This window comes from Myxine glutinosa, chromosome 9 (assembly GCF_964187855.1).
Source record: "Myxine glutinosa chromosome 9, kmMyxGlut1.1, whole genome shotgun sequence".
In the NCBI taxonomy this organism is placed as follows: Eukaryota; Metazoa; Chordata; class Myxini; order Myxiniformes; family Myxinidae; genus Myxine; species Myxine glutinosa.
The window spans coordinates 79,122,539-79,148,243 of NC_136269.1; the positions used below are offsets into that span (position 1 = coordinate 79,122,539).

The window sequence follows — 25,705 nt, forward strand, 5'->3', positions numbered from 1 at the left end:
AGCACTTTCAGAGATATAGAGGTGCAAAGTTTTTCGGTTTTTCCTAGATGGCGGCCGAACCACGTGCCAGAATGTTTAATTGGAGAATAGCCCACAAAAGCGAAAATAACCCAAACTTTTGCACAGTAATGTAGTAAATGAGGTTGTAATTTACTTTTGGAGTTTGACTTCACCTAAAGTTCTTGATGTGGTCCTCCGTTGAGTCCAAACTGATGAGCTGGCTCAAAGCCATGTTGTAAGAAGCAGCCTGAATCGAAGATCCCCAGTTCACAGCTGGTGGTGGAAAATAAGAAAGAAACATTCCGTCCTTTCACTCAGCAATGAATAAAGATGATGAAATTCCAAATTCCTGTTTTAAATTTAGTCCTGCTTTGCTTTGTTAATACTAATGGTGCACTTTTTCATGTAAAAGATGGAAATAGAAAAATTCATATATGATCAGATTCACTACTTCTCCTTTTTGGAAACGACATATTAGTTCTCACAAGGCTTTTTGTAGTTGACGTAGGCGAGAAGAAACACAATAATTCCCACAGCAATTAGTGCTGCCCACCACATGAGCATGAACATGATGGCGATGGACACAATAGCACCAAAGAGTGAAGCCCACTTGTTGTAGTAGTGGAATGACGGGCGCCATCCTGTGGATAAAAGAATTGTCCAAATTAACAATTTTATCTTTTCCTGTACTCTTATTGCTTCAAGGCAAATACGGTACAAACGTTTTCCATGATGGCACAGATCCATTTTATCCTATTTGAGGAAACATGTTGTGGAATAATAAAATATTCACATATATTGACAGCTGTTATAGTTATTACAGAATGTGATATTGTGTGAAGAAGTATTTTTACCGTGCAACTGAGCAAAAGCCTTGGGGCTGGAGCCAAGATGATAAAGGAGCCTCTGTTAGAATAATCTTTGCCGATAAAAGGATAGCACCATGGCTAGAGTGTTTACTTGAGCCCTGGAAATAGGACAGGAATGCCTATCTGTAGGATGGCTTTTGTCATCTCTCTTCAAATCCAGGCAGCTGTCCCAAAGAGCCAAATAAGGCTCTGGACAGGAATCAGATGCCTCGGGGCGCGTCTCGATGTCTGGGAACTATGAGCCTCGTGCTGACCTCTGCATGCCAATGCTCTTAAGATCAAAGGAGTTTTTGCTTTATAACCAAGACGCTCTGAACTGAAAATTCAATTCAACTGATCGAGGAACTGAGAGAAGAACTGGACGGGGAATCCTCGGAGGAAGCAAGAGAGAGAGAGAGAGAGCTGAACGTCGTGTCATGTGGTTATTTGATTGTAATATATAACTATATATTCGTGAAACTGTTCATTGCAAGAGATTAATAAATTTATATTTAACTTGAGTGAGTCTTATAGAGTTTTTGGCTGAGTTGTGTCCAAGAGGTCAAACAAAGTTCTTTAACAATATGGAGGCACCGCTGACTGCAACAACTCGAAGAGGTCGGCTTTAGATACGGTAAGGTATGAAGTTTTTCCTGCATATTCTTTTGCTTACCTCAGACAGTGTCTGTACATAGAACCTGGTGTGAATGACTTTGGACGCAAATAGCATCGATATTGGTGTAGTTATTGTCTATTTATCATGAGTATTTTGTATGCGAACATGATTTTCCATTCAGCGGTCGAAAACGGGGCTAAATTGCACTGTTCACATGCGATTTGGCTCGTAAATTACATGCTGCGACGTTAATACCAAAGCCGTGCGGTTGTCTGCATGCGCGGGTTTGTATTTAGCGAGCGGATGCCGATTGCGCTCAAAATAAACCCGGTAAAGGACGTGTTCGTTACAATATCGAAGCATAGGATCACGTGACTGACACGTTCATCTTGATGCGAAGCACGTTCGCACGTACACGTACATGGTAATTACCACGAGACGGGATATTTTGTGCACATACATGCACATACATAACGCACGTACATAGTTCACCCGAGTGCGTGCAACGCGCGCTCGAGTTTTGCACTCGAGTTTTGCCTGTCCAACGTGTATGAGACGCGTGGCATTTAGAGATATATATATATATTTTTTTTTTTTGTCTTTCCCAACTTGGAAATGGCCGAGCAGTTAAATACGCTGGGACGAAATTATAGCGGTCTTGGTTCGAATCCCGTGGAAACATCCAATTATTTTTGTTTGGGAATTATTGATTGATTTTTCCCATATGACATTTTTTCCTGTTTCGATAACACTGTGGGTTGGTTTTAAGAGAGGATTGCAAACATTTGTGAACGATCGGTGTAGGTTGTAAGGTGTTTTGATTCACATTACGTCTTCTCCTGACGATGTGTGTGTAAAATCTAGACGGTGTTTGTCCACCGTGATAGCGTATTGATTGGTGTCTTTGGGTAATTGTGTGACGATACGACAATTTTTTTTTACTATAGTTGCGAAATATGGTTTCATAAGAACGTATTTGTTGTCTGAACATTGTGATATGTTTAAAAAAAACAATCTCTTTCTCGAGAGGACGCATAAATTCTCACGAGATAAAAGGGCGGTGTATAAGTTGGAAAAATAAACCCGGAAGTGTTGATCGCATTTTTACCACGAAATTATATTGTGGACGCTTAAATAATGTTGGAAATTGTGATTGATGTCGGCAATAATTGAAGAAGATATAAAATGCCTTCATCCGTTAGTATTTCTAATGGGTTAAAATGGCATAAAAAGTACGCGTTTTTTTTAATCAATACAAGTCAAGTGCGCATGCGTGTAGGTGAAAATGGACATTGCATGTGTGTGACGTCATCATTTTGAAATACGACCCGCTAAAGTAAGGGGGTCTGAGGCAGATAAAAGGCGGTGGTTTTATACTCGTATTAAAACCCATGGCAGCTTAATCTGTAAGATGAGTCGCCGTTGGTTACCTGACAGGAGTAATTTCCCTGTCAGTGGATCAAGGGGTCTTACTCCTATTGAAAGGAGTGGGCCCAATTGTATGACCATGCATTGTGGCCCTTCGGGGGCATGATGCATGTGTTTGAATGACCATGTGCTTCAGCCTTGGGGTTGAGGCGCATGTGTATTGTTATTGGGACAGCCTTGTTGACGTTGTGCTTTGGCCATGGGGTCAAGGCGCACGTCCGAGGCTGTTCAAATGTTTGACTTTTTACCTTTTTTAATTGTAAAAAAGGCAGGCCTTAGCTGTGGCCTCATAACAGTTGCAGTTGGTTACCTGACAGGAGTAATTTCCCTGTCAGTGGATCAAGAGGGTCTTACTCCTATTAAGAGGAGTGGTCCCAATTGTATGACCATGCATTGTGGCCCTTCGGGGGCATGATGCATGTGTTTGAATGATCATGTGCTTCAGCCTTGGGGTTGAGGCGCATGTGTAATGTTATTGGGACAGCCTTGTTGACGTTGTGCCTTGGCCATGGGGTCAAGGTGCACGTCCGAGGCTGTTCAAATGTTTGACTTTTTACCTTTTTTCATAGTAAAAAAGGCAGACCTTAACTGTGGCCTCATAACAGTTGCTTGTAGCCCCTCATGGCCAGGATGCATGTCTTTAAATGACCATGTACTTCAGTATTTGGGTTGACGCTCATACAAGAGCTGACAGATTGAGGTAGGTATGCTCTCCACTGAGTGCCGTTCTAGTTTTTTTTTTAAAGAAGTCACGTCATATCAATGATTGTATGAGGAACGAGACAGCATGCTTTTGGGATTGTGTAGGATCGTGAATCCCAAAAGCACGAGTAAGCATGCAATAAATATTGGATTAATTATTAATCTGGGTCAGGCCTGGAGGATTCCGTGCGCTGTTGGTACGATTGGCAAACAGTACAGTACCACGGTACGAATGCTCCCGGTAATCTCAGACCTAGCACCGATTGAAAACAGTGCAGGCAAAATGAGGAGCACCGGGAGTCTACATTAATTTTGCATTTTGCATCCCAGCTTGTCCGGCTTCTCTGCCTTGTCTTTGTCCCCGCTTTACACCACCGCTACCTATTATCTTCACTACCAAGATCTACTACCCTCATCCACCCCTCATTTTTCCCACCCCTTCTTTGCCCCCGCCCAACCCCCCTCCCTTCTTCCATTTCCCGCCCCCCCCCCTCATTCCTCTGTGCCCCCCTTACCCTCACCCTTCCCTCACCCTCACCCCATCCCACCATTATCTAACCCCCTCCCATCTCACCCCCCCCCCCCTTCCCTCCTGCGTCCCTTTCCCCCTCCCTCCCCACCACCCTCCCGCTCTGTAATATGACATTTTCACCTATAATCATCCCTATGAATCCCGATCAGGAAAATATACATTTTTTTAGGATTTTTATTTTTCGGCGGCCATCTTGGATGACAGCTAAATTTTATTCAATCAATATGAAAAATGATGAGGCAATCCCATGTCACGGGGATGTAGAATCTATAAGGCACACCCATTGAATGTAAATTTGAAAACTTATTTTGGATTCGAATGCTTCGTTTGTTCCAATTGATGGCATGGGGTGGAAATATGTCTTGCAGGTAAACGTTATTGTTTTTTCCTGAACTCCTTGCCATGAGATGTTATGTCTTCATTTTATTGGTTATTATAAATCAATATACATATGTTATGTAGGTAATATTATCATTGACACAGAAATAAGGATTGTGGATTTTTGCAAGGATTTTTTCTCAGTGATTTTAAGATTGCTGTGTTAAAACAATTATGATGCCTACACCATGTCATTAACGACATGATTATGATTTTACACACTTGCACGGGTGATGTTGCACCTGTGATGGAAGTTTTCTGTCATTCATATCAACAAATGTAGAGAAAATCAAAATTGTTCTGCGCAGACAGACAACCATACGGGTTTAAATGTAATATCCTCTTTTTGATGGAGGTCATAGGATGAGTGGGAAGCATATTCTCGCTCCTTGGAGGGCCCCCAAGAAGCGGCTTTGTGTTTCCTACTTGTAAAATGGGGAATCAGGCTGTATTGAGCTAAATGGTGGTCTATTGAATTGTATTAGGATTTTTTTTTGGCTGATTTTTTTTGTAGTTGTGGGTTTGGAACAACATATTATTGTTCCTTTGATAGAGCTTGTGATTTTCCATTCTCTTCCAGGCTCCTTTGTAGGATTAGATATGGAAATGGATTAGAGTGGACAAATACTTTTTCATCGGTTAGACCTTTTGGCCGAACTTTTGAGTTAGGTTTCAAAATTGAAGTTGGACCAAATTGGAAAAGGGATTATGCATGTTGTCTTTTAATTGGTTTAAAAGTAAATTCTTAAAAAGGGAGCATTGACGTACTTAAATTGAAATCAGAAGATTGTGATAATAAACTTGATTTTTAGAGGGAGATGATTTGTGATTTTAATTTCATTTTTTTCCATTTTTTTTGTTTTAATTTTTTTCATTTTTTTTTTCATTTTTTTTCATTTTCATTTTAATTTTTTTTTAAATTTTTTTTTTTCATTTTTCATTTCATTTTTGTTTCCCTTTTTTTTTTTCATTTTAATTTTTTTTTTTTTTTTTTTTTCTGTTTTCATTTTATGATTTGAATGGAAGATTAATTAAATGTGGTAGGTGGGAAACACCACAAGGGATACCTCTTTGAGGTGTGCGGAAAGCCCCGGAATAATTTCACGAGTCCAAAGAACCACTAATAGACCGTGTTGGTCATTAGAGAAAGGGTGATGTGCTCGTCCCTGTCATGTTTGCAATTTTTTTTTTCAGTAAATTTTACGAGTCCAAAGAACCACTAATAGACCGCGTTGGTCATTAGAGAAAGGGTGCTGTGCTCGTCCAATTTTTTTTTTTTTACGTTTAGCGTAACGTCCTGCGAAAACTGCTCGTTTTCTGGCCGAGTCGAAATTGCGTTGAGTTCCTATGGCGTGCGCCATTAAATGCACTGTGTTATGGTTGAGCTCCCTTTATTTCGTTTTGGTCATGGCGGATGAGCGGACAAAATGATGAATGCTGCGGCAGGAGCAGTAGAAGCGATTTTTTTCTTTTTTAATTTTTTAACGATTATTCGATATTGTTATGACTTCTTGTCAATAGGTATACTAAGTGGTCAGGATACTAAGTGTACAATAGTACATACTGTACATATGTACTATTGTACAGTACATACTGTACATATGTACTACATATGTATATACTGTACATATGTACATATGTACTAATGTACATACTGTACAATAGGTATACTAAGTGTCTTTACACAACGCAGAATTAACACTGGAAAGGGCCTACTGTTAAGGATTCGTCACTTCTGTTGTTGTGGTTTTCATCCACTGTAAACATTGTTGGTTCCATGTACTATTATTGTTATCGTTTAAGGGAAATAGAGATTATTATTTTCAAAAGGTAAAGACACTTAAAGTAAAGTAAAGACACTTAAAGGTAAAGACACTTAGTATGTACAGTTCTCATTTTTTTTCATTGTTCATTATACCACATGGATGTGGTGATATAGGAAATGTTTGTTTTTTTCTCAAATGGATGATTATGGTATGACTATGATTATGATAATAATGATAATCGTTATGATAATGATTTTAAAACCAAAAATCATGATGTTATGATTGACAGGAATGAGATCATGAGGGTTTCAGTGTAAAATGATTGCACGGGCTTAAAGGACAACTTTTGAGCCCTGTAGGATTAATGATGCATTACAAGTAATATAATTTAATAAAGTGTCAAAATTTGAGCATGATTGGATTAAAATTGGCTAATATTATGAATTAATTGTCATCTGTTGGTAGAACATTTCAGGAGTTTTACGAAATTTTAATTGTCAAGACGTTTGGGTACCATTCAAATTGAGATATTTTTCCCAATGAACTGTTCCATATCTGTCTGAACAATTTTGGCTGACTGTCTCGCGAATGAAGGATGAGTTGCCTTTAGTGGTTGCAAAAGTCGAATTTGTGATACAATGGCCAGACAAGATTGGAAAAATATGTCAGATATGACTTGAGGACAGAACAGTGATTCATCAATTGACATGAGGTGTGGGTCAGAGGTGACGACCAATGATCATAGGTCTCAGTCAACAGATAAAACTGTTCTGGCAACATTGGGAAAAGGCTTATGTAGGGAATCATCTAAAATGATTAATTTGATTTATTGAAATTGAATAATTGAATTGATTTAATTGAATAAATTGATTGATTGATTGATGAAAGTGCAGTTTCAAGAAAGAAGCCTTGATATATTTGTGAGATATTATCAATGTGAAGACAACCTTGGAAATTGAGCAAGGTGGTAAGTCTATATATATATATATATATATATATATATATATATATATATATATATATATATATATATATGCGGTTACCATTGTGTGATTCCCCCTTCAACAGAACGGGAGATCTGCGGATTCACCCATTTCATTCTGACCCATTTGGCTCATCTGCAATACCGATCTGTGAGATTGGGTTGTGCGAAAGCCACAGGTGAGAGAGATTCTCTGGAAATCACCATTTGCACAGGTGGAGAGATCCTTCCTGGAAGTACGAGTGGAACTTTATAGGAACAAGCTAGGCAACAACGCATCCAACGCTACTTTGATAAAAGGTGTAACAAACCCTAGTAGATTTTATTTATAGTACATATAGTACAGGTGTGTACAGGTGTATTCCAAAGCGCAGATCCTAGTAATTTACCTGGTACATTGAGTGAATACTGAGTGTTATTCACATACAGGCAGAATGGCAATTGGAGCCTGTAAGAATACACAAGGACAACCAGATATTCCACAAAAAGGTACTTGTGCATATTATATGTACGACCGTTATGGTGTAGAGGCTATTAGAGAGGTTGAGAATTGGTATTTGTGGACAAAGGGACATGCTAAGGAGTTTCCAAGAGATGGTACATTTGAGCGAAGTCGATTGGAGAGATTAGGACAAGAATTGAAAGCCAGGAAGCAACAGAATTTAACAGTAGACTGGCTTGCATTCCATTATTGGGATGTAGAATCCAGAAAATGGGAACAGCAAGAACGGACAACGGACCTAGACCTTAAAATAAAAAGAATACAGGATACATTGGAGGAGATAAATGCACAACTGCCCTCGAAAATAGGAATAAAAGTGACAGTTGTCCCATCTGATTCCCATTTGTCTCCCCAAAAAGAACAGTACAGATAAAAAATTTATGGTTCAGGAGATAACCAAAGATCGCAGTGGCAACCCAGGGATCCAGAGATGCAGCCCAGCAATACAAGTGAACAGGTGAGAAGATCAGGCAATGACAGAAACCGATGTTACAAGTGTAGAAATATGGGACACTGGAAACGACGGTGTCCATATTCAAATAGGAAGACTAGTTCATAGGACAAACCAAGATCAAGGGTACCAGTGTTTACCGGTACCTCCGATAACGATTAGGCCTTCATTGCTGCAGATCCCAAATGACGACTGGCCTCAACAGATTAAATCATTAGACCAACATGAATAACTGTTGATGCTTCTTGTGTCTGAAAAGTTTTCGGAGCAAGAATGATTTTTACTTTTTTGCTTGTTAGCGAATTAATAATTAATTGATCAAATGCCAAAATTGGATATTTTTGGAACATGAATTAAAAGATCCAGAATTAGAGTTCATTCTGGAAGCCTCATATTTGCCAATTATAAATGTGGCTTTAGGGAGCATTTTGGGCAAAACAAGTTTTAAATTTGCAGAGGGTGGAACGATTTCTTTGCAAATTTTTGGAAACCAAGTGACAAGCGTCACATGATCATCAGGTGGGAATTTTGGACTATTGTTTTGCATGATTGATAGGTCAGTGGTCGACTGACATGTTAAATGGATGTATTGTCAAATTTGGATAAATTATTGTGGGAACCGAAAGGGTAATTTCAATGTGACATTATAGGGGGTTTTCTAAGAATAAACTTTTTGTCTATTTGTGTATTAGCATTTCTAAAATTAAAGGATAAATTTTACGAAATTGAAATAAAATTGACACCCATCTTGATCTGTTAATAATGGTTCCAACGCAAACAAATATACATAATGCTTGGGTTTGTGTATTTTTGTGTGTAAAGGTTTGTGTTTTTGTTTTTTGTGTGTGAATCTTACAAGATTGTTGAAACCGACAATGTGCTTGTCTGGAAATAGATAGTTTCATGTGGATGGGATTGCGTATCCAGAGAATTCGTGAAATAAAATAGAAATATAATTTGATAATGAAAATTATCTCTTTTGTTAAGGGAGATGGAATATGACGATTTGATGTGCTGGGTTATGAGCAGCCATTAATTAATAGTAAAATTGTGAGTAGTTTTGGGATTCCATTTTTGATAGAATTTATATGAGAATAAAAGCTATTTATGGATATGAGCTTCATAAAAAAATGAAGGAGTACAAAATTAGCCAAATTTGGAAGAGGTCTTACACTGACTTCCCAGAGTACTCTGCTCATGGATTTTTGACATATATAAACTTGACTTTTATCAGCATATAAATTGTGCTGTATGTATGGATGTGTCTTAGGCATAGATGATATGGGAATATAGTAAAGAAAATTTTGCTGAATTGAACTATTGTGAGTTTTAAAACGGAATGCATTGTGAATCTTAAAACCAAGGGGCAGACATGAACACGCTGTTACATTATTTAACCTCAGAACGCGATGTTTCGTGTACCTGCAACATATTTGTTAATCTGGCACACCTATATTGGCATACTGGTGTCAGTAGTATTCACTAGTTGCATAGAAATGGATGAGCAACAGTTAAGGGGGGCATAAAACCACTTATTTGGATATTTTCTACAAAAGTAGGGGTTTCAATAAGTGGTAGCTGTACACATGGGATTCACCAAATTAAGTTAAGGAGTTTAAACAAAGTTACAGGTAAACAGAAGGGGAATGGATAGTAAATAAATTCTTCGATGCTGGGTAAATTAAGTGAGATATTACAAAGACTTATAAGAGCTATGTTCTTCCTTATAGTAGTAGGAGGAAAAAATTAGATCAAACGTAATGAATCTATAAATGAATGTGATAGGGATAATATCCTCAATTTGTGTTAATTATTTGATTGTGGGTAAAGGAATTAATTTATCGTAGTGGATTGTTAACAGCAGCCTGAAATGTCCTGAGTGTGTGCATCCATTTAATCAGAAATCCCAGATTTGTTTTTAAAACAACGTTTTGGTAGAGGTCTTATGTGGACGAGTACCTGCTTGGTAGATAACAAAAAGGTACTGCATGTTGGCAGCCACTTTTGCGGCCATTTAGGCCAAACAAATTGAGAGAAAATTGTAGTTAAATACGTAATTTACACATGGCTATTTGTAAAAGGGAATTTATTGAGATGGAAAACATTTTTTGAAGGTTTATTAAAGTGTTATAATATGACATTTGGCAAGGCAAACTATTGGATGGGGAAAATTAGATCTGGTTATAGAATGAATTTGTGGACCCCTTGAAGTTAATTCTTCGAATCATTGTTTCACTAGCATTTTGAGTTCCCATTGGAAATAGTTTGGTAGAGCTTTGGTTAAAACCTTTGATTGCGGTATTTTGGAATGAATTGATAAACCATGGGAGATTGATAAGAATAGAAACAAATATGGACCCAAAATAGAAAGATTTTATGATGATATGAATAATACCGAGATTAAATGATTGAATCAAGTAATGTTGCAAATGAGTACAGTAGAGTTAAGATGATGGCATAATGAAAATGTTATGAATTGCGTCAGTTTTATCAGATCAGTGAACTCATATCACCATAAGTTACACTGTTAAAAGAAAAAAAAAGTGGGGAGGACTATGATAATAATACATTATGCATAGTTTGGTTGTTTGCAAGATTTGTTGGGAATTAGATATTCCTGTTTGTGATTTTAATCATATACACTCATTAATTATCAATGCATTTATTTCCTTGCAGTAGTGTTAAAATAACTGCATGAGTTTAATTTTCAAACAATATTGATTTGAAAGCAATTTTAAATGCTATTCTTAGTTTAGTAGTCAAATATATACCTGATTTGAATATTATTTGTGTGACGCATATAAATGAATGTAACTTTTTGAATGTTTTAAGGACAACAACAAATGGTTGAATGTGAAACTGTTATAAGAAATATATGATTAGTTAAAATATGGTGATTTTATGATAAGATGTACCCTATCTGATTCAGTGTGTGTGGAAAGCAGATTCAGATATGGCTGAGTAAAAGGATAAGATCAGATCACATCCCAAAAGGAGTGCTAACGGAATTGGGAAGAAGTTCGAGAAAGAAAATTTGTGGCTAAAAATGAAGTTAATCTTGGCATACACCCTCCTTCTCAAAGAATGATGAAGACATTCTCCTTTGTAACTTGGAGATGGATGCTTACCTTCACCAAGGGAAATTTTTGTGACCATTTGTCTGGATCACACTGAAACATATGGAAGAAAAGGCGATCACTTACTTTTGTTTGAATGCCTCGAACATTCATCACGTCAGCAATTTTACCTGCAACCTGCAATTTTACCTGCACGTCAGCAAGGACGACGACATTTTACCTGCAACTTCTACGGGAGGCGGTGACGTGTGTCATTACTTCACCAACTTCCGGGGAGCCAGCATGGAGCTGCAAGCGAACGGCTGTGCCTTTTCCTCCATAACAGCTGTGCACGATTCTGCTGGTTGCTCCTGGTATGGACCATGGACAACTTGAACGCCATGGTCCCAACATAGTTGCGGATGCATCTGGCATCCCTGTTCCACAACTTGCTGGCCAATCAACATCACATCAACACTTGCTCCATACTCATGATGAGTGAGGAGGCAAGTCAACTACAACTGGATGGAGGCCTTGTTCAAATCTACTATGGCTCACAGCAAGAGTGGCAAAGATGCTACATGGAGAGCAGGGTCAGTTTATGACTCTGCCCAGCTATCACAACAGTGGAAAATCCTATGCAAAATGGTGTAGGTGCTATGAAGACATCAGAAGAAAATATTTTATACTTTAATTTCAAACATGAGTGATCAGCCTTTTCTCTTCTTTTCAAACAAAAAGTCAATATTTGTTTTGAAGCAAAACGTATTGCCAAACGTTGCAGATGCTTTATTATTTTAAATCGTGAATTAGAATCGTTGCGGTAAAGGTGAAGGGTCGTATGCTTTATGCAAATGGATGCATTATCAATATGGAAAGAGTCAATGAATAAAGAAATGTTTTCTGATTAGATTCTTCCAGGATGATGGTGTATGCCTTAGGGAATTGGATTACCAAGTTTGTGGTGTGAATATTTATTGTGGTGATGTTTAGATTAATGGTTAATATAAACAAAAAGAAAAAATCAGGGACTGTGGAATAATAAAATATTCACATATATTGAAAGCTGTTATAGTTATTACAGAATGTGATATTGTGTGAACAAGTGTTTTTACCGTGCAAATGAGCAAAAGCCTTGGGGCTGGAGCCAAGATGATAAAGGAGCCTCTGTTAGAATAATCTTTGCCCATAAAAGGATAGCACCATGGCTCGAATGTTTACTTGAGCCCTGGAAATAGGACAGGAATGCCTATCTGTAGGATGGCTTTTGTCATCTCTCTTCAAATCCATGCAGCTGTCCCAAAGAGCCAAATAAGGCTCTGGACAGGAATCAGATGCCTCGGGGCACGTCTCGATGTCTGGGAACTATGAGCCTTGTGCTGACCTCTGCATGCCAATGCTCTTAAGATCAAAGGAGTTTTTGCTTTATAACCAAGAGGCTCTGAACTGGAAATTCAATTCAACTGATCGAGGAACTGAGAGAAGAACTGGACGGGGAATCCTCGGAGGAAGCAAGAGAGAGAGAGAGAGCTGAACGTCGTGTCATGTGGTTATTTGATTGTAATGTATAACTATATATTCGTGAAACTGTTCGTTGCAAGAGATTAATAAATTTATATTTAACTTGAGTGAGTCTTATAGAGTTTTTGGCTGAGATGTGTCCAAGAGGTCAAACAAAGTTCTTTAACAATGTCCTCTTCACCTGGCATTATTTTGAACCCTGCTTAAGGAGAAACCAACCTGGAGAGTTGGTAATGGAGGCATGGAAGCAGCTAAAGTTGATGAGAGCATAGGAGGCCAGAAAGAAGTTTGAGATGATGGGAGCGATGGTGTTGAGATCACCTGGAAGATAATTATATCGATTAATAAGGCACTTCACCCTCACCAAGAGCAAACCTGAGGTTAGAAAGTAACAAAATAAGCTCACCAATCAGTATGAAAGCAAGAGCGATGATGAAAGCTAGGATGTAAGCCCGGAAGGGTTCGTTGTTCTTTCCATAGCCTTTGCCAAAGAATCCAATAAGAGGGTAGATGTTGTCATTGCACAGACACTGAGCAAAGTGGGGAGATACACACAGCAAAAAATCATGAGATGAAGACATGATGTGTTTCTCTCTCTTCCTATATGTCACATGAGTCCTGCCATGAAGGCTCATTGGCTAAATCAATAAAGGGGAGGAAATAACTCATATTCATATTGACTAATGACCTTTAATTCCACTCCTTTTAAATATTTTCCCTTCATATTATGAGTGACAGTGTTCACAATTCACACCACACTTATAATTTCAAGGTGTGCACAGAATGATGGCTCATTAATGGGATGTCCCACGCACAAGTGCACATACACACTCATAGTACCTGGCAACTTTATTGAAAGATGCAGCCACTAGCCACATACTTACAACTGAAATAACCCAAAGGCCACATAGTTAAATACAAAGACAGCATACCTGGAAAACCTTTGGAGCACTGACAAGGCATGCTAGAGCAGAGGAAAGTGTGGCACTGAATATGCCAGCTGTGATGAGAGGTGAAAAGGCTGAAACCATGCTGATGCTCTGCAGAATAAAACATTGCTTTTTTAATACTGGAGGTGTTTCAATCACAACTGCATCTCTGCCTGGTTAAAATCAACCAATTGTTGCCATGAGATTTAAATTATTCAGCGAAAAAGCAACAACAGTATATATATATATATATATATATATATATATATATATATATATATATATATAAACATGATGCATGAACATGAACTTTGACATGAAACATGTACATATATATATATATATATATATATATATATATATATATATATATATATATATATATATATATATATATATATATATACATACATATATATATATATATATATATATATATATATATATATATATATATATATATATATATATATATATAAAAAGTCACATGAAAAAGTAAGTACACCCCATGTAAAGTTTTGACTTTTTCAACATATTTCAACATACAGCTATTTGATCTTCATTTCAACAATATTGATAGATAAAGGTGATATAATATAAGAAATATCATGAAACATGTACATTTTGTAGTCCAATGTATAATTTAAATAAACATAAATGCAAATTTCGCATGTGGAAAAAGTAAGTACACCCGTGGCTCTAAAAGGTGGTATTGCCCCCTTTGGCAGAAACAACCTCAAGTAGGCGTTTCTTATAACTGTCTACCAGTCTCTGACATCGACTGGGAGAATTTTTTGCCCACTCCTCCATGCAGAATTCTTTCAGCTGTGCGATGTTTCAGGGGTTTCTTGCATGCACAGCTCGTTTCAAATCCCCCCACAACATCTCGATGGGATTTAGACCCGGGCTTTGACTTGTCCATTCCAGAACCCTCCATTTCTTTCTTTTCAGCCATTCCTTGGTGGATTTACTGGTATGTTTAGGGTCATTGTCATGTTGCAAGGTCCACCTTCGGTTGAGCTTCAACTTTCCGACAAATGGCCTCACATTATCCTCAAGCACCCTCTGGTACAAAGAAGAATTCATAGTGGATTCTATGATGGTGAGCTGCCCAGGCCCTGATGCAGCAAAGCTGCCCCAAACCATAATATTTCCACCACCATGCTTTACAGTTGGTATCAGGTTATTGTGGTCAAATGCTGTCTTTGGTTTTCGCAAAACATGTCTTCTGGTACTGTGGCCAAATAGCTCTACCTTTGACTCATCTGTCCAGAGCACATTGTTCCAGAAGTGCTGGTCTTTGCCTAGGTGTTCATTGGCAAACTTTAGTCTTGCCCTGATGTTCTTTCTGGACAGCAAAGGTTTACTCCTGGCACACCTCCCATGAAGATTAAATTTGTGCAGCCTCTTTCTAATGGGAGACTCGTGCACTTTGACATCAACAGTGGCAAGAGCTACCTGTAGGTCCCGTGATGACATTCTGGAGTTCTTAGAGACTTCTTTCAGCATCTTGCGGTCTGCTCTTGGGCTGAACTTGCTGGGGCGGCCTGGCCTGAACAAGTTGGCAGTTGTTTGGTATCTTCCCCACTTGTAGATGATCTTCCGGACAGTCGAATGATTGATTTCAAATTGTTTGGAGATCTTTTTAAATCCCTTCCCAGACTCATGGGCATCTATAACCTTCTTTCTGAAGGCCTCAGAGAGCTCTTTTGGTCTAGGCATGGTGACGCCGCACATTTCAACAACAAAGAGCAAACCAAACTAAATGTATGAGCTTTAAATAACACAGATTCCTCCAATATCCTCTCTAATGATGTTCTAATCATTTGCACCTGAGCTGGTGCACCTGATTCTAATTTTAGGTATTTGAAATAGTGACAAATGTAGGGGTGTACTTACTTTTTCCACATGCAAAATTTGCATTTATGTTTATTTAAATTATACAATGGACTACAGAATGTAAATAGATAGATTATATCACCTTTATCTATCAATATTGTTGAAATGAAGATCAAATAGCTGTATGTTGAAATATGTTGAAAAAGTCAAAACTTTACATGGGGTGTACTTACATTTTCACGTGACTGTATATGAATCAAGGCACCTCCTAGCTTAAATGGTGAGCACCAGCCACTGTTTATGTCTCATACGGTAAAACCGCATAACCCGCAAGGAACCAACAGCCTGTCTGCCACCCAGACCATTGTTCCTGCCAGTGCAAACCAAAACCAGGGGGTGCGGTGCGATGGGCGGAGATAATAATCAATGACATAACAGCGTGACGAGTGCTGTCCCGATCTCCTGTGGACCGAAGTCCGAGACCAAAGCGTCACCTCCGTCCCGCTGTCAACAGACAGATTTATTCTTTGGTCCCCATTGGCTAATCATCAAGCACCGCACCCCCTGGGTTTATATACATATTTATACATATATATATATATATATATATATATATATATATATATATATATATATATATATATTGTTACGGCCCACGGATAAGATGTTGTGTTTGCCGAGCGGAGGCCCCGCAGTCGTACAGTTTCCCCGATTCACCCGATCCCCGAACGTTGGCCAGATCGCGCCACAGATATTCAATATGGAAAACTCTAAAGCGACCAAATGTAAAGAGGAAGAAGAAGACGTACAGAAGAGTAACGGGATTTATTATTTACACACACAAGCAAAAGGAGCAGTCAAAGTTATTTACAGGGAACATGGAAAAAGCAGGTGACAGTGAAAATTACTAGCTTATACAAACTTAATTAAATACCCAGGACAGAACAAACAGAACAAACTCACACGAATGGGGAATGGAGGCAGGAATGATTGGCTGGACCGGGAGGAAGGTTCAGCTCAGACCACAAGCTGGAAGGCTTTGCAGGGCGCACAGCAAACCGGGCCTCGTCAGGCTGGGAGCGAGCAGGGTGACGTCGTGCACTTCTCTCAAGGCTTCCCCGCGCTTCTCTCGCGCACTTGTGTTAAAGGCTTCCTTCTCGCTTCTCTTCCCTCCTTGCGCACTTCTCTCTGAAGCTCGTTTCTTTGCAGAACTCAGAACTCATCTCCTCATCTCAGTAAAAGCTCATCTCCTGGACTCATCTCTTTTGGGGAGCGTCCCGCGGCGGGTTATATAGGCCCCGCCCCTCAACCTTCGCGAACCTCCTCGATCGCTCTTCCTCCGCCCTCTCAAACCAAACCCCTAGTGCTTGGTTGGTTGTTCGGGGCTGGCTCACTCCTCCCCTCTATGACGAGGTGGAGACACGCCCTTCTTCTCCGAGCCTACCTCGTGGCGAATGGAGTCGCGGAGGGAACAGTTGGCAATTGCGGTTTTTGGGAATGGGAATGAAAGGGGATCTATCTATTTCACTTGGTGCAATGGAGTGTCATTTTAAGGGAAGACAAAGCCTTAACCTAATACACAGAATAAGGAAATAAACTACTGAACAAGGGTATTATAGAGTCCTTCAATGTATGCTTTATGGAATTAACTACCGGAACGCCCTTTGACCTTTATACAACAGACTGGAGCAAGGAGGGCTCAGAATAAACAATAATTCATAACAATTTACAATACAATACAATACAATAAAAAAAACACAATCCTCATTGCCGCAACAATATATATATATACAGACTTGGCATTTAATATGGAATATTTTTTTTGTGGGGGTGAACTTACTTTTCAAGATGACTTGGAACCAAAAGTTCATTGGAATTATGTTGAAATTATTCCAGATTTTGTTAATGTGACCTTTAAAAGAAACAAAAACCACATTTGACATTTCGAAGCAAATAAATTGATCCTTGAAAGTGATGTAAACTGATATCGAACTCAATTCACGGACAGTACTGTGTTAAACTTCTGTACGTTTTCCAGAAGTATCTCTTTATTTTGCACATTAGCCAAAAAAAATTTCAACAAAAACAAAAGCTAAATTATGACTGGGATTACGGACAGTAAAATTACAGTTCAGTACTTCGTGTAACCCCCACGAGCATTCAGGAGAGCACGTACGCGTCGAGGCATGCTGTTCACGAGATTTGCCAAGGTTTGGACAGGAATCGCTTGCCATGCAGTGACAATAGCCTGCTGCAATTCACTCACAGGGGTGGGCTGCTGGACCAAGTTGTCGATTTGACGCGTTAATTCTGACCACAAGTTCTCTATCGGATTCATATCCAGGGACATGGCAGGCCACTCCATATGCTCTACACCACAGTCAGGAAGAAAGTGTTGGATCATGCGAGCACGATGAGGCCATGCATTGTCATCTTGGAAGACAAAGTTTCCTAGAAAGGCTGCACGAGCAAATGGAAGCAATGCTTCTTCCAGAATGACCCTGTACTTGAACTGGTTCAGGTTTCCATTCAGAACAACCAGGTCAATTTTGCCCCCTGCATGAAAAGCAGCCCAAACGGTCACCCCACCACCTCCAGCTTGGACTCTTGGCACTATACAATCTTCGTTGTGGGCTTCATGCACTTGTCTGCGCACTCGGACGCGGCCATCTTGACGATAGACCAGAAATCCAGACTCGTCACTGAAGGTCACGTGATTCCAGTGTCCTGGCTGCCATTGACGGTGCTCTCTGGCCCACTGCAATCGGCGCTGGCTGTGTTGTCTGGTCAGGCGTGGCTTTCTCAGGGGACGCCTGGCACGATAGCCTGCTTGAACCAGTCGTTGGTTGACTAGCCTTCTGGATACAGGCACATTTGTCAGATGCTGCCACTCAGCCCTAAGCCGATTAGCTGACTTGGTACGGCCATTGCAGACTAACCGGTGCAGCTGGCGATCATCTCTCCTTGTGGTTCTGCGTGGATGTCCTGGCCTCGGTATTGGAGTAGGGACACCCCTCTGAGCATTTCGTTTCAGGATCTTTGACACCTGACCTTGAGTGATGCCATACTGCCGAGCAATAGCATGCTGTTTCATGCCAGAATTTCGTAAAGCCACCACTCCATGACAAACAGCATTGTCAAGTTGACGGACCATCTCCAGAGGAAGCGGCAATAACTTTTGTAGACGTGCAGCAGTTGTTTTCCACTAATACAGAACGCAACAACCCTTATATACCCGATTGTGAAGCCAATCGTCAAATATACCTGTCATTACATTTTGTCACGCCACCTGTGATATAATCCTGTTATTGACTTCTTGCTGCGAAAGACAATCAGCGACATGGTTCTTTCAACAAAGACATCACCGAAGGGTAAAAGAAACTCACCAGATTGATATACTGAGTTCAGAAAGTAAACCCAAGTCAAGAAAAAAATATATATTCCATATTAAATGCCAAGTCTGTTTATATATGTATGTACATATGTATGTATGTATATATATATATATATATATATATATATATATATATATATATATATATATATATATATATATATATATATGTATAAATAAATAAATAAATAAATAAATATATATATATTTATATATATATATATATTGCGGTTTTGCGAAGCCCATTCCCTTACCAAGGGGAGATTAAGCCCCTGGTTCTCCTTGGGTCTTCGAACTGCGAGACTGAGTCGCCACATCCGAGCAGACGTGGAAAAGGGTCTCGGAACAAGTTCGCACGTACCTAAGTACCCATGCCGCCGCTGAAGTGGGGATCGAGTCTCGCACGAACCACGCGTAATTGAGTACACCCGAGTGGATGGCGTACCACGTGGTCTGTGCTGTTATCTTGCTATTGGAACCCGATCAGAGCGATATAATTCGTACCACGCTAAGTCAATGATGGAGAGACAAAAGCGGTCGAATCATCGGAAGAACAGGTTTAATTATTATTTACACAATGTACACTGATAGAAGAAGAAGAAGAAGAAGAAGAGGAAGAAGAAGAGACACAGGGCAGTCTTAAGCAGTCTTAACTTATTTTCCCAGACAATGGGCCCACTCACGCATACAGGAGCTGAAGGAAGAAATTTCATGCGCTGAATGCGCCGGCTTTGGTCGTCCAGGAACAGCTCACCCCGCGTGGCCCTCTGATTAATACTTTTGTGAAAAATATTAACAGTGAAATAAAGAATTGAGGAGACTAAATACTTTTGTCAATTTCAACTTCTTTTCAGAGAAAATTGTGAGCTATTTGAAAAAAGTGCAAGGGTCCCAATATTTTGGACAACGACTGTATATGAAAAATGGTTGTATTTAAATGTGTGTATATATGCAGCGCCTTCAGAAATGATTCACACCTCTTGACTTTTTCACATTTTCTTGTGTTACAGCTTGATTATAAAATGGATTAAATTGAGATTTTTTGTCACTGATCTACACATAATACCCCATAATGTCAAAGTGGGAAAAAAATTTCCACAAAGGTTCGAGCTAAGAATATTTCCCATCAATGCGCCCCTACTATGGACATGACCTAAAGTTATAGCCAGTCATGTGTAGAAGCATACCTGGTAGTAATTGTTAAGTCCAAAATGGCAATCATTATTGTCGATACAAGCTGTGAAGTTCCACCCAAAAGAACCGGCCAATCCCCAGGAGATATCATTCTTTTCCAGAGTGTCGTTCACATTTCCTGATGCATCATCCAGTACACATGCGCCTACACACGTAGAGAGAGATAAGATAGTCAATTCAACATGTTTCTAAAGGTTTAATTTATGGAAATATGCTCGATTTTGAATGCAAATGTACAACAAGATGTATTGAGGAACTACAGCAAGTAAACACAAAAACAGACCAACTGGATCATTACCTGGTGCTCTGTCGCACCATTAAAGCCTTAAATTGTCCAAACTCGTATTCCAGTTTCAAAATACGATGGAACACCAAAATTACCCCAACTAGCATCTATCACTCGCATCATCTTCCACCTTCAATCACACTGTATGATGAAGAACACCTCATTACCTGGCACTTATTGTTCACTGATATATATCACTGCGCCAGGTAAGCTCGGTGTTCACCTGATATGAAATGCCAAGTGAAAATCTGTAATCAGATTGAACGTACCAATCGATGCAGACATAAAGATGTAGGATAACGCAGTACAAAAAATTGCCAAAAGCGTTCCCTTCGGAATGGCGGTAGCTGGGTCCTGTGCAGGGCAGGGAAAGGCAGCATAGTTTATTTTACAACCAAAAAATATACCATGAGCATCAGTGGCGGATCATCATTGAGGCAATTGAGGCTGAAGCCTCAGGCCCCATATTTGAGGGGGCCCCAAATCAGTTCAGAAAACAAAATAACCTTCGGCTTCCCTCTTCAGCACTGATTAAGGCGACCCACAAATATATATATATGTATATGTATATATATATATATATATATATATATATATATATATATATATATATATATATATATATATATATATATATATATATATATATATATATATATATATATATATATATATGTATATATATGTAGTTACAACCCCCCATAGTTCGTTACACCACAACATGTAGCCTCGCATAGTTAGTTATTTCTTATTAAATGTGAAGTATAGTCTCCTTCCCAGTGTTAGTATGCGTCGAGGCAGGCAGGGTAATGGTAGGCCTCATTGCAGCCTAAAGGGCCTTGTCATGGGCCTAGGCCAGGCCTTGCAGGCCCGAGGGAGGAGCTGGAGGGCGTGGCCAGTGAGCAGCGAGCAGCCAATGGGAGCTGAAGGGAGTGGCCAAGGGTGACCAATAAGGGGCTGTCACGACACGTGACCCCAGGCGGCCAGTGGAGGCCCGTGGAACGTTCGAGTGGGGGTGTCGGGGGCTATAAAACCCGGCCCGGACCCCCACTCTCTCTCTCTCTGGCTCGGCACTCTGGACTCTCTGGCTCGGCACTCTGGACTCTCTCTGGCTCAGCACTCTGGACTCTCTCTGGCAGGCTGACGCTCTCTTGCAGACGCTCCGATCTCTCTCTGCCTTGCTGACCCTGAGATATGCTGCTCTTCTTGTCGGGTTCCTGCTACGTGCACATCATTGATCAACACCCCTGCTGCGAACATCCCCAGCTGTGGTGTCCCAGGTTGGAGCGATCCTTGGGGGGTTTCCATCCAACGAGCCCGTCCAGGCAAACGGCACGAAGCGGCCGTGCTTTGTGCGCATTACCCTCTTCCTTCCCTTCCCCAAACGAATCCGAGGGCCCTTGTCTGGGAACCTAGGTAAGGCCGCTAAGATTATTCGCTGTGTCCCTTTTTCTGTGAATACTGTACATTGTAAATAAATCCTGTGGTTTGGTTTCCAACCTGGTTGTCATCGTCCTTTCAACATTGGCCTAGCATTGCCTGAATTAAAACCGCTCGATCGGGTTCGATAGTGTTAACGGCACGAGCTACGCGACGCACAACCGCTCGGGCGTCCAGTACCAGCGTGACTCGTGCGAGGTTCAGTCCCCGTTCTCACAGCTGCGTATGTCGAAGGTACTCGGGTCGTGACCGTTAACCCTTCCACGCGTAGCTGCGAGCTTGGCGGCTGGAATTGCTTAGCAATCCGTCCACCACGAGTGTAGTGTGGGTGGCGGCCTCGTGGACTCAGAGTTCGAGGGGTAGCAGGGCTTAACCCCCCCCTTAGTACGTCGACGAACCCGAGATCCGCAACAATATATATATATATATATATATATATATATATATATATGTATATATATATATATATATATATATATATATATATTGTTACGGTCCGCGGATAAGGATGTTGTTTGCCGAGCGGATGGCACCGCGGCTGAACAGTTTTCCCCGACTAAACCCGATTCCCGAATGTTGGCCGGATCGCGCCACAGATATTCAATTTGGAAACCTCTAAAGCGACCGAATGTAAAGAGGAAGAAGAAGATGTACAGAAGAGTAACGGGATTTATTATTTACACACACAAGCAAAAGGAGCAGTCAAGGTTATATACAGGGAACATGGAAAAAAGCAGGTGACACAGTGAAAATACTAGCTTATCTAAACTGGCTTAATTAATACCCCAAGACAGAACAAACGAAGACGACTCACACGGGGAATGATGATAGGAATGGCGGAGGTGGATGGCTTGGAGGGGGGAGGCCGGTCCACGGATACCGCAGCACGATTGGCGCGTTTGGCAGCCGCCGTTCCTTTTCGGTCCTGCTCAAAACGTCCGTCCAGGCCCCAAGCTGCTGTGGCTGCAGTTTCGGTGGCTCAAGCTGCTGTTGATGCAGCCGCGGTGGCTCAAGCTGCTGTTGATGCAGCCGCGGTGGCTCAAGCTGCTCTCTTCAGGGATCCCTTACTCAACTCTCTTCTCGGTGATCTCTTCGCCGCAACTCTTGTCATGGACCTCTCTCACGGCTTCCGCGCGCGCTCTTTTATATCGCCGCGGGCAAATCAAGCCGCCGGCCTCCCGGACACGCCCATCAGTGAGCTCCTTCGGCCCTGATTGGTGGGCACAGCCCTCTGGCTCTGCCCTTGATGACGAGGCCCAGAACCGCCCTTCTTCCCCAACCTTGCCTCATGGCCAATGGTGGTTGAAGAAAACCACCCAAAATGCAGTTGGCCATTGAAATGAAATGAAAGGGGATCTATTCTTATTTCACTTGGCGCAATGGAGTATTTAAATTACTGGGAGCCACAGCCTTACCCTAACACACATAATAAGGATATAAGCTACTGAACAAGGGTATTATAGTGTCCTTCAATGTATGCTTTATGGAATTAACTACCGGAATGCCCTTTGACCTTTATACAACAGACTGGAGGCAGGAAGGCGATATTTTACAACAATTTACGATACAATAAAAACACAATAAAAAAAACACAATCCTCATTTCCACAACAATATATATATATATATATATATATATATATATATATATATATATATATATATATATATATATATATATATATATAATATATAATATATATATATATATATAATATATATATATATATATATAATATATATATATATATATATATATATATATATATATATATATATATATATATATATATATATATATATATATATATATTGTTGCGGAAATGAGGATTGTGTTTTTTTTATTGTGTTTTTATTGTATCGTAAATTGTTGTAAAATATCGTTGTAAATTATATATATATATATATTGTTGTGGTTTTTAGAACCCTCCACTTTGTAAATTTTTGTAAATGTTCCCTTATAAATAATTCCCTGTAAATACTTCCATTGTTGGTGTAACGGTCAAAGGTCGCACCCTAGTTAGGCCATGTACAACACGTAGGACACCATAGGACCTTCTTTAGTTATTTCATTAGTATGTGTTTCAGGTAAGGATCTGTTTCCAATAGTTGAATCTGCGTTGTATTAATCAAATAACCTAGGCCCCTTCAATTATCCCCAATCTCTCTCTCTCTCCAAAGTGCCAGTAGCCGTATTGCCGTCGTCGCTGCCTTTTGGTTTGTTCCTGCCCGCCGCCATTACGCACGCGGTCAGAGTCGGAGAAAAATGGAGGAGCGGCCAGGAACATAGGCGTGGCCCCATCAACGCGTCACGAAGGGAGGTACCAATGAACCCTCGTGACCAATCCGGGCCAAGGCGTGTTCACCGGTAGGCGGAGCAAAGCGGACGCGGCTTGATACGCGAGGCTTGCAATAAAAGCATGAGTGCAAAGCCTTTTCACGAAGAGCAGATGCGGGGGAGATCGGCAGATGCGAGGAGAGAAGATCGGCAAACTTGTGGGAACAGCGCAGAGGTGGCGAATATAAGAACATTGCGCGGAGGATCGTTTGGGACGATCGTTTTCGATATGAACTGCCGTGGTTTTGAGAGCGTTCGGCACGCTATACGTACGTGCATTCCAGCCCCTCGCATATGTAAGGTCCGGTCGCGCGTTAAGCTGCCAGCCGTTCTTCGCCCGCGGACCCGGAGCCTGGACCATCCCATCGCCTGTAACCATCTGCCTGGACCTTCCTCTCCTACCAGCTACCATTCCGTGTGAGTCTGTCTCTTTGTCCTGGGCGTGTTATATAAGTGTATAAGGTTGCCCTATGTCCTTTTATTTCCTCTTTCTTGTATATTCCCTTCTTTCGTTTCCTCTTGTAGTTAGTAAATAAACCATATTTGTTCTTCCTTCACCCTTCTTATTCTTTGGCTTCGTCTCGTCCGATCGTCTTTGTCTTTTCCCCATTGAATATCGGTGGCACGATATAGGAACCGCTCAGAATCGTGTTAGTCTTTTTGCTAATGGCTCGGATCGTGGATTGCTAAACCGCTCGGCAATTACCATCACATCCGCCGTTCGAGCAGGGACTCATCTCCCTGCTTTGCGGAGAGATTGGTGAAGGTATTTGGGAAACCTTTGACCAATCACCCTGGCCAATCTCATCCTGCAAAGGAGCGGGATAGTTCCAGGACCGGAGACGGCCAGCTTAACAAGACAAGGGGATTAACCCCCCCTTGCTAACGGGAGTGCCGTGCTCTGAGATCCGCAACAATTGGTGTCAGGAGTGGGATTTGAAGCCCAAACCAAATTTTAATCCATCGGAAAAAATTTGGTCGAATTTATGAGCGGCCGAAATTTTGTATAAAAACCAACTTATAATCATGCCATGGATGATCAAGGCGGTCGGATGCCGGTGGGGGAGATAGAAGAAGAGTTAGAGGCAACCCAGGACCCCAGAGAAGAGATGGGAGTAATGCAGGAGGAAAGCAAAGAAGGTGCGGTAGCGGGGGTTGCAGGTGCACAAGATGGCGGCGCCTCGCACGTGGCAGCGATTCGGCCATGCGGCGCCTCGCACGTCCTCACACGTGGAGGCCTTCATGACGCAATTCTTAGCGATGATGGGAGTGTCAAGATAGGAACTGAACAAAGAGATGGATCGAAGGGCCAGATTGAAAAAGGCGGGGGAGAACATTGACCGCGAGTTGGGCGAGAAGGTCCCAAGGGTACACGGCGAGGTAACGCGACTCGAGGAGCACGGATTGAGCGAGGCGGAGCAAGGCGCAGGTAACTGGCCCGGGGTAGAGATCGCGACACGGGGTGTGAAAAACCCGATGGCCGCCGAATTGGACAAGGCAAATT

General features: G+C 40.8%; 1 protein-coding gene across 1 annotated transcript in view; it reads right to left on the minus strand.

Annotated features, from left to right (window-relative positions):
• Positions 1-25,705, minus strand: part of SLC12A3 (solute carrier family 12 member 3) — an 86,915-nt gene that overhangs the window by 34,419 nt on the left and 26,791 nt on the right. The window contains exons 8-14 of the mRNA XM_078784456.1: positions 20,694-20,778; positions 20,132-20,283; positions 13,715-13,822; positions 13,189-13,312; positions 13,002-13,103; positions 486-641; positions 174-273 (exon numbers count right to left, since the gene is read on the minus strand). Coding sequence (XP_078640582.1) covers positions 174-273; positions 486-641; positions 13,002-13,103; positions 13,189-13,312; positions 13,715-13,822; positions 20,132-20,283; positions 20,694-20,778 — 827 coding nt within the window. The remainder of the gene's footprint in view (positions 1-173; positions 274-485; positions 642-13,001; positions 13,104-13,188; positions 13,313-13,714; positions 13,823-20,131; positions 20,284-20,693; positions 20,779-25,705) is intronic.